The sequence below is a fragment of the Meriones unguiculatus genome, chromosome 5, assembly GCF_030254825.1.
Source record: "Meriones unguiculatus strain TT.TT164.6M chromosome 5, Bangor_MerUng_6.1, whole genome shotgun sequence".
Taxonomy (NCBI): Eukaryota; Metazoa; Chordata; class Mammalia; order Rodentia; family Muridae; genus Meriones; species Meriones unguiculatus.
Window position 1 is genome coordinate 13,904,565 of NC_083353.1, and position 14,590 is coordinate 13,919,154.

At 49.9% G+C, this 14,590-nt stretch overlaps 1 protein-coding gene across 2 annotated transcripts in view; it reads right to left on the minus strand.

Annotated features, from left to right (window-relative positions):
• Positions 1-3,218: 3,218 nt before the first annotated feature.
• The window catches only part of Reep1 (receptor accessory protein 1), a 91,173-nt gene continuing 79,801 nt past the window's right edge, over positions 3,219-14,590 (minus strand). The window contains exons 7-9 of one of the 2 annotated variants that reach the window (XM_060383550.1): positions 11,192-11,227; positions 5,549-5,700; positions 3,219-3,658 (exon numbers count right to left, since the gene is read on the minus strand). In XM_060383550.1, coding sequence (XP_060239533.1) covers positions 3,587-3,658; positions 5,549-5,700; positions 11,192-11,227 — 260 coding nt within the window. In that variant the 3' untranslated portion in view covers positions 3,219-3,586. The remainder of the gene's footprint in view (positions 3,659-5,548; positions 5,701-11,191; positions 11,228-14,590) is intronic. The other variant, XM_021660871.2, reaches the window with a different exon arrangement.

Consider the following 14,590-nt stretch of genomic DNA (forward strand, 5'->3'; position numbering starts at 1 on the left):
ACCTCTGAGCCAACTCTTCAGCTTAAAGTGGGATTGTTAAGATGGTTCAGTGGTTAAGAGTGCAAAGAGGACCCAAGTTTGGTTCCCAGCACCTACATCTGGTGGTTTACAACCTCCTTTGATTCCAGCTCTAGGGAACCTGATACCCTCTCTTGGCCTCCTCAGGTACCTGCACTCGTGTATACATGCACACACATACACATAATTTGCTGAGAGCCAGGCCAATCCAAAGCTTTCTCAGAGGCCCCAGTGAAAGGAAAAAAGGAATCTAGTTCTATGTCCTTGCCAAGGACACAGACCTTGACAAGGTCTGCTTTGGAGGTGGGGTCAAGGCCTCAAAGGAGCTAAGGTTTTGGTTCCTGGGAACTTGGTCTTTTCTCTTGAAAAGACTGGAGTTATCAGTCCCAACATTGATGTGTGCTTGGTCTATGATGCACTTGAGATAGCTTGTGTTTTCTTTGGTGCAGCACCGCTTGATCAGCTTCCTGCTGAGTTCATCCCATTGTATGGGCTTTCTGTAATGGCACACACCTTTAATCCCAGCACTAAGGACGCAGAAGCAAGTAGATCTGTGAGTTCCAGGCCTGCCTGCTTCTACATAGCAAGTTCCAGGACAGCCAGGGCTACACAGAGAAACCCTGTCTTGGAAAACAAAACAATAAAAGATGTTGTACTTCTTATTCTTAAGAAACCTGTCTGGGATAAAACACAGCCTTCCTATCTCTATCTTTTCATCTCCTGGTACTCCCCACTAGGACCGCTGAGGATTGACTTGCTGATCTAGGTCAATAATTGTTTAAAAACCACCAAAATAATACATCTTTTTAAAAAAGTATTTCTTCTTCTCATAAGCCCAACATTACACTTTTTTTTTTAAAGAAAAATGTTAAGACTTTATTCAAGATGTTTATCAGGCATTATAACAAAACAGCAGAGCTTTAGCCTTTGGAATACTGCAGTTTACATCCCTTAGATACACAGTCCAGTATACTATTTAATTATAGCTCATTCTAGAGAGACTTAGAAATAAATGAGAGGAAATGCACACAGTCACATCAGAACATCAGCTCTTTGAGTGCACACTGCCGGGCGATGAAGCACATCTTTGCCACCTCAGCACTTCAAATACTGTGCAAGGTGAAGAACCAGGAAGGCTCTATGATGGTTGTGGTTGAGTACTCGCAATACAAACAAACACGGACAGTTCACCACGGAGAACACACATGTCAAAGGCCGGCACAGTGAGCGAGCTATTCACACAAGGTCAGGAGGATTAGGACTGAATGTGCAGTTGGAAAGCATGAGGCCCCATCTCAGCTCTTCAGAACTGGGGCATGTACTCAACGGCAAGGAGCTCAAAGCTGAGACAAGTAGGCCTTTGAGCCAGCAACTGGCCAACAGCCTGTGTCTAAGTCCGCAAACTGGAAACACTCATGCATCTTCTTTAGACAGCACCACACCACTACATGTACATGGGCATTCACATCACATGTCAGTCCACATACAAATACACAGCTTGTTGGAAGAGTAAACACATTTTCCGAGAAATAAGACAGCTGTGTTCAGCTGTACAGTGAGTGTCTTTAAGAGAGGAACCATCTCCTTAGTCGACACTTGAATAGTTACATTTACAATAAGACAACGATTTAGATACCTGTATAGTTTAAATCTTGAGCGAGAAGTAATGCAGTATGTATGAGAGGAGTGCTTCAACCTGGGTTTTGGCACAGCTGAGTACAAACTCGATAGCCTAGATGTGTTATGACTTCCTATTGTAAAATGATGAAAATATAATAGGACTTAAAGTCTGCTCCTAAAGACATTTATTATTGGGAGGGGGTGGCTTACCGCAAAGCTGCTTCTGTTAGGCTTTTCTGCACCTGTTTCTCTCCATCCCAGATATACCCAACTGATAGGCTTGTACATTTTACAGGGCATCATTTCTCCTGCCTGGGGCTGTTGGGTGAGCTTGAAGAGGACAGACACTTTCTTAATGGGTTAAGATGGGTTCGGGGCACAGGCAGACCGTTGACCCTCACAGTCCTCAGCTTCTGGGTTAGTTCCTTAGGGTTAGTTCCAAAACACAAAGTCACCTTTGGAGAATTTCGTTAGGTGTCTCTGGCAGCAGCGAACTTCAACTGCAACCCTCCGTGAAGTGGCCAAGGCCAGCTAATGTGGCACTGGCAGTCTCCCAGGGCCCGTTTGTGTAGCCTAGTAACGGGGCGGTTATTGAGCCTGCCTGCAGTCATTGAGAGCTCTGTGGCATACAACACTACTTCTCTATCCTTCAGGGCACAGCTATGAACAAACACAATGCAAATACGAGTGACTGGGTTGTGGCCACTGCATGCAATACACGGAAAGAAAACACCGACTCTGAGCACACACAGACGAGCCCTACAATTGGGCTCAGCTCTGAGGGGAGGGCCGTTCCCTCAGAACACAGTGTCCTCTAAGTCAGACACGTGTCAAAATTGTCAGTGCAGTCCTGGCTCGTATCAAACATCCAGGAAGCCGTGGGGTGAGCATGAGTGTCAGTCCATCCCATTCATTTTCCACACAAGTCAGAAGGGAGCAAGAGCCACAGCCGCCTGCGGATCTCCGCCTCAATCCTCCCCAGACCCTGCTGTCTGGCTCGTGTGTTTTGAGCACACCTGGAACAAAGTCTAGTTCTAGCCTTTTCTCTTTGCTTAGTGTCCTCTATTGCTCAGATGTAGGCTCCTCCTCTAGAGAAATCAGCCACAGCACTGGTCCCTGAAGGAGAAAGTCTTACCAGCAGTTTCTGAGATACTGTGTAAATCTTCCAGCAGAGTCTCCATACCCCAAACAGCTCTGCTCAGGGTGAGCTGCCTGCCTGAGACAGTACAGAGCGTCTGATCATGAGCCCAAGGAGATGAGTGCCCTTCCTCCTCCCCCTCCCTGACCCTCACCACCCTTCCGCATTGCTGAAACACTGCACTCCTCCCTCAGCTCTGCTCTGCTGACTATACAGCCCCTGCAGGAGGAGGGATGCCCTGCTGGCACTGGCTTTGTCAGGTTGGAGACATTGTCTGGAATATTTGTCTACGTTTCTGTTTTTGGAGCTCTCTCACCAGACCCTCTGGCAGTCTTTGCCAGTTCGTACATAGAGTCAAAAGCCGTAAGTATGCACAACATAATCCAAAGTATTAGTACCAGAACAACAAAAAGGTTTCTTAAAAAAGATCACTTCGTTTGCATTTACAAGACTAAAAACTATGCAACAAATAAATTACAAATGTACATCTCAGCAGCATCAGGGTAAGAGTGCTTATATATCTAGAAACACTGTGGCCACAATGACAATCCAACTGTGGAAAGTTCCTAACCCCAGAAGACGTAAGGTCACCCTCCACCACCACATTTTCCCTTTAGCCTCTCCCCAGCAGGAACAAAAAAGAAAGAGAACAGAAGAGTCTTAAAGACAGAAGAGGGGAGCGAGTAAAGGCCATGTCTGTGAGGCTGCACACTCAAAGCACACCCAGCCTGCGGGTTCCATGGTACTAGGACTAGCTCTTTAAGGCAGAGGAGAGACATCTGTGGATCCGGTGCTGTTGGCTCATTTCACTCATGTGGTCTCAGTGGCCGAGGATGAGGTACTTTTCTTCTTGAAGCGGGATCGAAGGGTTCTAGGCGGTGCCTGGTAGAGAAAGCAGAGAAAGGGTGTCCTCCATGCGGCTTGAGGGTGGAATCTTGGGGGCTAGCATCTGGGCCCGGGATACTGAGCATCACCTTCTTTGGCTGGCTCCCCCCAGCTGGTAGAACTGCTATGATTTCCCGCAACAGGAATCATGTGAGGTGAGGCTGAGACCCCTGAGAAGGCCCTCACAGCTTCCTGGGTCCGAAGGGAAGGCTGTGCAGAAAGGCATGCCTTCCTTGTTTCAAATGAGTTGAACAAGAGACATTTCCAGCCCATTGCTCATTTCTGTATTTCCTTTGGGAACTGTTTTCTGGTATGTATTTCAAACTGGACATGAAACTGTTTACTCTCCACTGAGCCATGCCACAAGGGCCAGCACCACCTCATCTCCCCAACAATGCCTGCAGGGACCTTTTCTTTTGAGGGTGGCACAATCCACAGGATGAATTATGATTGAAATGAAAGAAAAAGGAAGATTTTCTCTCCTAGCATGCCACCGAATGGGGTTCACAGAGCTGGCCCCAGCCCCAAGCTTCCCTGCAAGGACAGAACTTTCTCTCCATTGCCGTTTCACACTGTTGTCCCTTCTGACTGGAAGCCCTCTTCTTGTACATTTCTGTTCCCCGTGAGCACCAGCCCACAACTCCCATGTCTAGGAAATGCCTTACCTCTCTGACCTCTGCCTGGCCACACACAGCTACTTTTGTCTCTCATAGTGGTTTGGTTAGTGTTGCTCATTCATTGGACATAAGGTTTTTCTAAGTAGCTCAGGGTGGTGGAGAGAGATCATTTTGTAGCCCAGGTTGGCCTCAAACTTGTGGTCTTCCTGATTCAGCCTCCTGAGGGCAGGGTTGAGATTGCAGATGTGCTCCACACTGGCTAATCGTTCATCTCCCCCATACTGAAACACTGAACCCAAGGCTCATACATTGCTAAAGAAGCACTCTACCCACACTACAGTAAGCAGGGGAGGTGTGCGCAAAGCTTTAAACAAAACCACAACAAAACCACAAAAGTGCACACCTCTGATCCTAGTATTTAGGGGGTAGAGGCAGGAGGATCAGGAGTCCATGGCCAGCGTCCAAACTGAGGGAGTTCAAGGCCAGCTTGGACTACAAAATGAGAACCCCCCCCCCTTCCCAAATAAAAGGCACCGGCCCTGGGATATTTAGAGTGAACTCTCCCCATCATGAGGTTTCCCAGGCCCTGAGGCAGGTGAGACTCGTCCAGAACTAATCCATAGCTCAGTGGTTGAATGCTTACCTAGCATTTGTGGGAGGCCCTAGTTTGATCCCTTCACTGGAGGAGGTGTGGGGAAAGAAGATATGAGGAAAGATGAAATGCTCCTTGGACAGGAATGTGAGGTACGCCTATATCTGAGGTGCTTGTAGCTTCCTGCTCAGAGTGAACAAAAATGCTAAACCCCCATACTTGCGGCAGAATGTTTCTGAGCATCTCACTGATTCTCACCAGGGCCTCTAATTTTGTGTGTGCCAGGAATCATGACGTTCTCATAATGGACCCTCAGACCAGAAGGCTTGCTAGATAAAGAACTAGAAAGGAACCGAGTGGCTTTTCCCTGAGCCTGTGACTGGTGGCTCTCCACCCGTATCGCAGAACACAGCCTATGAGTGCCAGGAATGCTCCTTCTGCTGCTAAAACCCTTGTCTACATCCACAACTGGCCATAGTGCCAAGTATGCAAATGCACACATGCGTTGGCAGGCAGCTAGCAGCTACCTGGCGGTTTGTCCTGCCGGTTTAATGGAAGGAAGTCATTTTCCCCCCCAAGTACTCAGAATGTTGGGGATCACACGTGATACCATTCTCAGGACCCCCAGATCTCTAGTGCAAACACGCGCACCAGCCCACACCCCCAGACACCATGTACCTCCAGGGGCAACTCCGTCCTCCTCGGTGCCTTATACTTGTATATGAACTCCAACAGGTCCTCCTCCTCCTCGTCAGAAAACGCCAGTGGGCTTTGGACCTGGTGGGGCTCCCATGACTTCACACCACCCTCATTCACATCTCCCTCAACCACTTAATGTCCATCTAACAGAGGAGACAAAGTACAGCGAGGAGGGTCAGTGCAGGAAGGAACAAGGAAGGGCAGGATTAGGGACACAGCACAGCAAGCCTGTTAGGACAGCCAGGGACCCAGTCGGAAGAAGCCCCACTGTCTTCAGGGAAGACTAAGCAGCACATGGCCCAGAAGCCACCGAACAGTCACCAGGAGGACAGAAGAAGAGGCTCCCTTAACTCTGACACTTGCCAAGCCCTGACGCGTATGCCCATGAGCTGACACTGGAAGAGTGCCCAGGAAATAGTCTTCTCTGAAAACAAGAGCTGTGCCCCCAAGGGGTGATGCCCAGCTTTCTAAATTGTACACACAGGTGGTGTCGACAGCACAGTGCCCTGTGCATGTGGCACGAGGCATTCTGTAAGAGACGGGTATAAAATGCCAAGAGACCTCAAAGGACAAGCTAAAGCTGAGCTGTGCAGACGTCATTTCAAAAGTCCTGGTGCCAGTGGGCCCTCATATACACAAAATCTGGATGTATTCCCCACTCCACCCCTAGGTGACAGCAGGATTCCTATTTCAGTCTAACCTGAATGAACCACAGGCAAAGCTCCAGAATTAAGTTGGCCTATTGAATGCAGCCATGTCACTGAGCCAGGATGTCCTAGTTTAAGCAGTGTAAAGTATTCTATTCCCATACTCAGTTTATCTGGCATCCACAAACACAGAAAGGAGATCTAGAGATGCACAGCTCATCTGATTCCACCACTCTGAGGTCTACGGACAGAAACCTGAGCTCTTGTTGGAATACCTTGCTACTGCTTCTGAAGTCATATTCAGCTGCAGAACTGGTTCAGCCTAAAAGTAGAGTATTGGTGTTATACTGGTCAGTATGGAATAAACCAGAGCCAGCAACTAACAACTTTTCCGTTTCCGCTGCTATGCTCGACGGCAGCCAGCAGGGGGCAGCACGAGAACACACTGCTTTCAGCGGTCCTGGCGGAGCTGAGCAGTGGGTGGAGAGCCCACTGCGCAGGCTGTGCCTTGTCAGGGCCTGACATCATAATTTTGCCTTGAAAAGAATATTTTTTTTCTTTCTTCTCTTTGTGCTTCCCGCAGTCTGTTTACTTTAAGTATAGTTGCCTTCTTGTTCTCCCCTGTCCGAATCAGCTTGTTGAACTCGATAATAGTAACCCCACCTTCCTTGAACACTGGTTCTCCAGAGCCTCGTTGCCCTGAGCCCCGAGTAATGCTTCGAGTCCATACCCTGCAGCTCCTACCACATACCGTGGTTCTCTTGTCAGCCACACTGTCTCAGTTTAGCAGAAAACTTCCTGACTCGTTCCGGGATTGCAGCTGCTCATCCCTCATATCCCCTGAGCTTAGGAGGAAGAACTGGGCATGCAGCCGATGCTGTCACTCCAATAAGCTAACCGGAAGCCTGCCGCTATCTCAGAGAACTCAGCTCTGCTCTCACTAACCAGTGAGCATGGCACTCACTAACCAGGACATTCCTCTTGCCTGGGAGGAAGAATAAGGTTAGGCCCAGCCAGGACCCAAAGCTCCCAGGCCAAGGTAAAAATGCAGAGGCATCCTAGCCAGCTCCACCCAGCAAAAACCTGCATCCTGAGGATGGGGTTGGGCACTGGCTGAGTTTAGGCCTCTGAACAGGTGTGTGCTGCTCCCCTTAAGCCCTGTTTTCAGTGCTTTCCCTACACCAGTTGTCATGGGCATCAGAAGATAACCCAGAGACACAGCAGGATCTTGGAGCATCTAATTCCTCAGTCCACCAGCAGAGTGCACCAAGGCAGAGTGTCCAAACCATACATTAAGCACAACAACAAGAAGTACCTTGGAAGCTGGGCATGCATGGCTGTAATCCTAACACGGGAAATCGAGGCAGGAAAACTGTAATGGGTTAGCCTGGGCCACATAGTGAGCTCCAGGCCAGTCTGGACTATAGTGTGGAGATCCTGTCTCAAACACAAAAACAGAATAAAACAAACAAAGAAACAAAAAAACAATGCCCATCTTAGTACTGAAGTTGCTACCAGGGCTTTGTGCACATTCTCCACTGTAACCTTGAACAAGAACTGTATTTTGAAAAGTTGTGATCCTGTGACTCCTAGAAATGGAGTGAAATAGAAGCCAGACCTGATATGGGCAGAGGCTGGGAGCAAAGGAGGCCAGTGTGGGTGGCTGGAGGACAGAAATAGCATCAGATGAAAGTGACACAGAACCCCACCTAAAAAAAATAGCCCAACTGTTAAGATGGTCCCTGTCCAACCGTCAAGTGTGTTTACTTTTTTTTTTTATTTTAATTGTTTTTAGCACTGGGAATCAATCCAGGGCTTTGCGCATATATGTATGTGTATATATATATATTGAAACAAGCAGCAGAATAATAAGAACTAAGTCACCTTGAACTTGGCCACATTGAAGGGTGGCACCAATTTGAGGATCAGGACAAGTGGCTGGGCAGGAAACTCAGAACTATTCCTATAGATTTGCATAGACTCATGGCCCAATATGTCCTCAGCTTTAGCAATGGCTAAGAGCCCAAGGCCTGAGAACTTGTGTGGGTACAGGCTCTCCCATAAGAGGTCATGCTCCACTCTTCCCAACCCTCCAGCAACGGCAGCCCAGGCTGAACTGAACTGTCCTGGTTTCTACTTAAGGGCAGGGGTCCCACAACAGGGACTGTATGTGTTAGTGTCGGGCTCAACACTGGAGGCGGAGAGGAGCTGGGGAGTCTCAGCTCCTTACAGACCTGAACAGATGAACAGATCTGCTAGTGCCAAGGGCTGAGCCACCCCCCCCCACACAGCGTGGCACAACACCCAGGTTAGCTTACATCCCACACGGCACACATTAGTGACGCAAGGCAGCAAATGTGTTGGGAGGACATGCCTGTCTGAACACTTACATCCAGGGTCCCAGCAGTCACCATGGAGAGAGGAAGGAACATTTTGTTAGAGAAGGAGCTTTGGCATGAACTCTCATGTACTTAAATTTATGCCCCACATACTTGATTTAAAAAGGGGTCCGATACACCTCTCTGACTAATGACAGTTCAGGGAAGAGGAGAGAAAGGGGGGAGGAAAGGCAGTGGACAGGGGGTAATAATAGAAACACCTACAAAGAGACAAAGATTCAGGTAACAGCAAGGAGCTGACAGGCAGGCAGAACGGAGCGGGGGGTGGGGGAGAATGTTCTAGTGTCTGGGAAGCACAGTGTAGAATAGGCCCTAACTGACACCTGCTGCTTGCGAGGGTCTGTGAGCTAATGGCATGATAGCCACTGCCCTGTAGCTGACTGTCAGCCTCCTAAATGCCACCGTTCTCCACTGGGTTTGCAAACCCTTTAGAAAGGTCAGTCTCTGCTCAGGGATCCCATGTCTCTAAGGATGCCTAGGACCTTCCCATGCTCTGGACTGAACAGCACCAGCTTCCAGCCCAGCTGTAAGACAAACATCCCAAGATCATCTGCCAGCACTCCCAGCAGGGTGCCCTTCACTGGTAGCAAGCCGGAGGGACAACAGAAGCATTTAGCCCATCTCTCCCACCTTACGGAAGGGAGAACGAGGCCCAGAGAGTAGAGAGTTGTCCCTTAGGGACACTGAGGGGTGCACTGTGAATGACTCCTTGCAAGGAGCTCTAGGGGGCAGGAAGAAGATTTCAGAGTATTGCCTGTCAATGGGGCCCTGGGAGAATAGGGCCTGCAAAAACTAGGGTTGGGGCCAAAGCCTCCAGGACAGAACTCCACTCATAGCCATCACAGCTGGATGCTTCCAGCTCTTTGCTTCTAGCTCCCCCAAACACCCATCTGCTCTAAGACACCTGTTGGATTTTCAAATTCTTACCATCGGCTATTTAGGTGTCTGGTACGCAGACTCTGACTACAAAACTACTGGTGTCCCCCATAGGTGAAGGCATCCTAGGCCAGGAGGAACACATCAGAAAGGATGGACGTTAACTGACCTGGTCCCCGCGGGATACCACCCTGGCTCATGGCACTTACAATTCAACATGGAGAATGGGGGACAGAGGTGGCCATGGCCATCTGGGGACACAGCAGTGAGTTTCCCATGAACTAGGAAGTTTACCAGGCCTGTGTGCCAGTGTTGAGCATTGAGACTCCACAGCTTCCAAGGTGGACTGGGAGGCCCAGGTGCGCATGGTGAAGCCTAATTGAACGCTGCTCTCCCACTGTGTTCCTGCCTGTCGCTTGTCTAGGACTTAAGGCTGTAAAAAGATTTCTTTATTTTTTATGTGCACTGATGTTTTGCATGCACAGATGCTAAACCCTCTGGAACTGGAGTTACAGATAGCTGTGAGCTGCCATCTGGGTGCTGGGAATTGAACCTGGGTCCTCTGCAAGAGCAGCCAGTGCTCCTGACTGCTGAGCCATCTCTCCAGCTCTGAGGTACATCTTCTAAGAGCAGTATAGCTAGCCTCAGAGAGCCACAGCTCCACCAGCCGTCACTCACACACTCTGACAACCAGCAGCAGCATCAGGAGTTCCTGTCTAGAAGTGGAGACCCAGAATCCTGAGTTCACCCGGCTATTCCTGCCTGTAAAAATAGTAGTCACAGGCCACAGAGATGACCCAGATAGTGAAGGCGCCCACCTCCAAGTGCAGTGATCTGAATTTGATCCCTAAACTCATATTATAGGAGAGAACTGGCTTCCCAAGTTGTTCTCTGACTTTCAGACACAGGCTGTGACATACACATGTGCACATATCACTCCCCATACGCAAATAAATAATAGAATAAGAATAGCAGTTACCCTTCAAAATGCCTTTTAACAGCCTTTCCCATAATAGTGCAGGAAGGAAAGCAGGGGCCTTTATGATGACGAAACAGGCTCAGAGCAGTTAGGTGACTCACACAAAGTTTCACAGCTAGTAAGTGGAGAGCTTAGTAAGTAGGCCAGAGCTCCCTTAGCAGGGCCGGGATCCCCTGAAAACTCAGGGCTTCCTCCCTTCAAAGCATCAGGGCAAATCCCTGTGTCCTCAGGACCCCCTCCCTGTACAGGGATGTGTAGGCCTGTATGTTGGTTTAGAGGTTCGCACATACATCTCTGACCTTTCTTCTACGAGGTAGATAATTCTCTTGTGGAACATAGTTTGGCTTGGTGACTTGGGGCCATTAGACCGGGTGCTAATCTGACTCCAAAGGCAAGGTCATGAAAGATCACAGCAGCTTCCCGACTGGCCTCTCTATCCTGACCCATGTTTCAGGCCTCTCCAGCAGTGGAGAGATCTTGGAGTGGGTCTGCCAAGCTCAGTCAGGCCTTCGGGTGGCTGAGCCCAGCCACCATCCTGGCTGCAGCTTCCTGAGAGGCCACAGAAAAGTGAGACAGTGTGTTTGCATCCCTTAAGGGTCTTGTCCCCTCATCTGGCCCATGCAGCTGAAAGGGAGCTCCAAGATCAGGGGCCGGCACCCGGTTAGCGCCCCCTGAAGCAAGCTGAGTCCAGCAGGCTGCGGGCAGGCTGGCTGCTACTCACCTTTCCGGGTCCTGCAGGTGGCACAGCAGGTACACACTGTAGGAATCGGGTAGGGCGCTGTCAGAGATAGCCCCACCCAAAGGATCCAGGCAAGCAGGAAGGCCCCAGAAGTGTGCGGACTCCCGGAGTCAGAATCCCAGGAAGAGGGAGGTCTCAACACAGACTACAATGTGGGAAGGGACCATCTCTGATTGAGCTTCCTCTAGGGTCAGCCCCACTTCCGACATCTAAGGAGATGGGAACTGTGAAAGTTTTTCCTGGGAATAACTACCCCCCCCCCCCCCAATCTCTCCTAAACCTTTTGATTCAGAGTCCTCCGGGAAACCTCCTCAGATTGATCCCTCAGTCCCAATGAGCTAGTGTCTGAGCACTTGACAGAAGACCTAATTGGCTACTGCTTTGAACATTGCATTCAATGGTCTTGAGTCCATGTGGGCCTTGGCGTATAGTGGGTGCTCACTAAATCCATGCTGACCCCGGGACTCAGTGTGGAAGGCTCTCTTCATTCTCTCACCTCTGTGTACCCTTCCTGGTGTCTAGGGCCAGCCATCCAGCGTGCTGTCCCTCTCAGTTCACTCTGCAGGGAGGCAGCTGGGTCAGCTCTGCAGGGTGGGGGCTGGGGGGAGGGGGAGGCAGCCTCACCCAGGGTGCTGAAAGCAGAGACCTACGCTTCTCCACCTACTGCTCGGCGGATCGTGTGCTCTCCTTGCCCTGCCTCCCCAGGGGCCATTTGTGTGCTTGGCATGCGGCGGGCATGTGGAGGTGGGCTGGAGGGGGAGGCACAGACCCAGGGTCTCTGCCAGACGCTTGCACGCAGCATGAGCACACCTGCACAGCTTCCGCGTCTTCTTCCTCCTGTTTTCCTTCCTTGAGATGCAGGGAGCCAGTGCATGTCCTCCGTGGCTGAGCAGAGCACGCTCAGGGTTCCCTGGACCCGCTGCATGGCTCTATGCGGCACCTCCCTCCCCTGAATTCCAGCATCTACATGCATCTTCTTGCTTACTTGTGCTCTTTCAAATTCTCTATTATTTTGTGTAACTTTTGTGTGTATGCATATGTGTGTGTGAGACCGCTTCTGCTTGTGAGTGTAGGTTGATGTTGGTTTCTTCTCTTGCCCTCTGCTTTGTTGTGAGAACCTGGGGCTAACTGCTTTGTCTAGATGGGCTGGCTGGGCCATGTCTCGGATTCTGCAGTGACTTCCCTCCAGGGCAGGCATCGCAGGGGCATGCTCCTGCCCCAGCCTTTTCCCTGGATGCTGGGATCAGAATCTCATGCTATACAGCAAGCACCTTACCAGCCGAGTCATCTCGCCAGCTGCTGCTGTTACCCTCCTACATGCCTACCTACCTACCAACTATGTGTGCATGTATGTATGTGTCTATCATCTCTCTATGAATCTATGTCCCTATCTATCATCTATGTATCTATCATCTATCAATCAATCAATCTATCTATCTATCTCTCTGTCATCTATCTATCTATCTATCTATCTATCATCTATCTACCTATCTATCATCTATCTACCTATCTATCTGTCATCTATCTATCTATCTGTCATCTATCTATCTATCATCTATCTATCTGTCATCTATCTAGCTATCTATCATCTATCTGTCATTTATCTATCAATCTATCTATCTATCTATCTGTCTGTCTGTCTATCTATCTATCTATCTGTCTATCTGTCTGTCTATCTGCCTCCCTCCCTATTTTCTTTCCCTGGAGGACTCGTCAAGTAGTTCTGGCCGGGAACTCACTATGTAAATGAGGCTGGTCTTGCACTCACAGAGAGCCTCCTGCCTCTGCTGGGGTTACGGGCATATTTCAGCTCACCAGGCTGTGCTTTTACTCCATAGAAGAACCCATTATGGTTTGTGCATTTCCATGGGGCATCTGCTTTCAAGATCCACCAGCGTCCATTGACTCTGAGGCCTCCAGCTGCTACGTGGACAGGGCCTGCAGCCTTGCCTTTACCTGTTCCCTCTCCTAAGTGGTCGTCAGCTCCTGCCACCTCTCTCTCTCTCTCTCCTCACAATCCTAAAACATGACATGAGGGCCTTTTCCTCAAGAGAAAGCTAAAGAACTGGGTCTTCTTCCTGCGAAAGGTCAAACCCTCTGCTGTGACGCAGGCGATCTGTGGCTGGAAGCACACAGGACTGAGGGAAGGAAGTGGGCTCACAGGAATGAGCTGGAACACATGGTGACTGCCTCGGCGAGTGCTGTCAGCTTCCTTGCGGGGCACTTTCTGCATCCTATGAGCTCAGTGTTGCCTAGCCAGGATGCCCCGTGTTTGTGTACTCAGTCCCCAGCTGGTGGTACTGCTTTGGAAGGCTGTGGGACCTTTGGGAGGTGGGACCTTGCTGGAGGAAGTGAGTCACGGGGGGAGGGCCTTAAGTTTTGATAGCCAGACCCCACTTCCAGTTCTCTTCCTATTTCTTGACCTCTGACCCAATGTGCCATAGCCTCATATTCCTGCTACCATGCCTTTCTGGTTATGATGGCCTGTGCCTTCAAACCATGAGCCACAGGAAACCCTCTCTCCCTTCCATTGTTTGTCAGTCAGTTATTTGGTCACAGCAATGAGAAAAATGGCATACTGAAGCCCAGTTTGCTCCCTTACTCTGGGGCTCCTTACCCCACTTTCCTCACACTGTGGACAGCTGGGAGGGACAGGGCATACCCAGATGACTTGACTTCCTCTGCCAGACTTTTCCCCAGGGACCCCATCTCTCACCTTGTGGACAGCAGCCCCAGCTCCACCATGGGCACTTCGGCCACATACCCAGGAAATAATCCACATCTCATGTGTCTTTCTTTCTGGAGTGATTTTGATTTAAGCCCCAGAGCAGCTGGGGAGAGTGCTACATTGCCTGACCTCCCCACCATGGCCCAGCACCCCCTCTCTGAAGGGAGGTCTCAGGATAGCAAGGGATCTCACCACTTCTGCCAACACCACCACAAATCCTAAACCTTCTTCTGTCTGTTGCTGGGCTGGGAGCTATTGCAGGCCTTGGAGACATCCCCATCATCCCTGAGACACCCCAACCTCCTGCCGTTTCATTCTGAGCCCTGGCCTGAAAAGTCTTCCAAGAGGAGGTATGGGCAGCAGAGCTAGACTCTGGTTCTGCAAGGCGTCCACAGAGTGCATGACCTCTCTGCTCCGGCTGCTTCTGCTTGGTTCTTCTCTATAATGACAAAGTAAACTCTTCAAGGGTTTAGGACTGCCTGAGCCTGTTTCCCAGCCAAAGCAGGACTCCTTGCCTGACCTTTCAACTTCAGTGTGGGCCATTCCAATAGCAGAGCTCACACTGCCTCACAGAGAAGTGTTTGTGTCCTGAACGCTTTCAGGGTTGTAAAGTGCCTTCTGAGATAAAGCAATAGGAGGATTTGTAGCAGTAG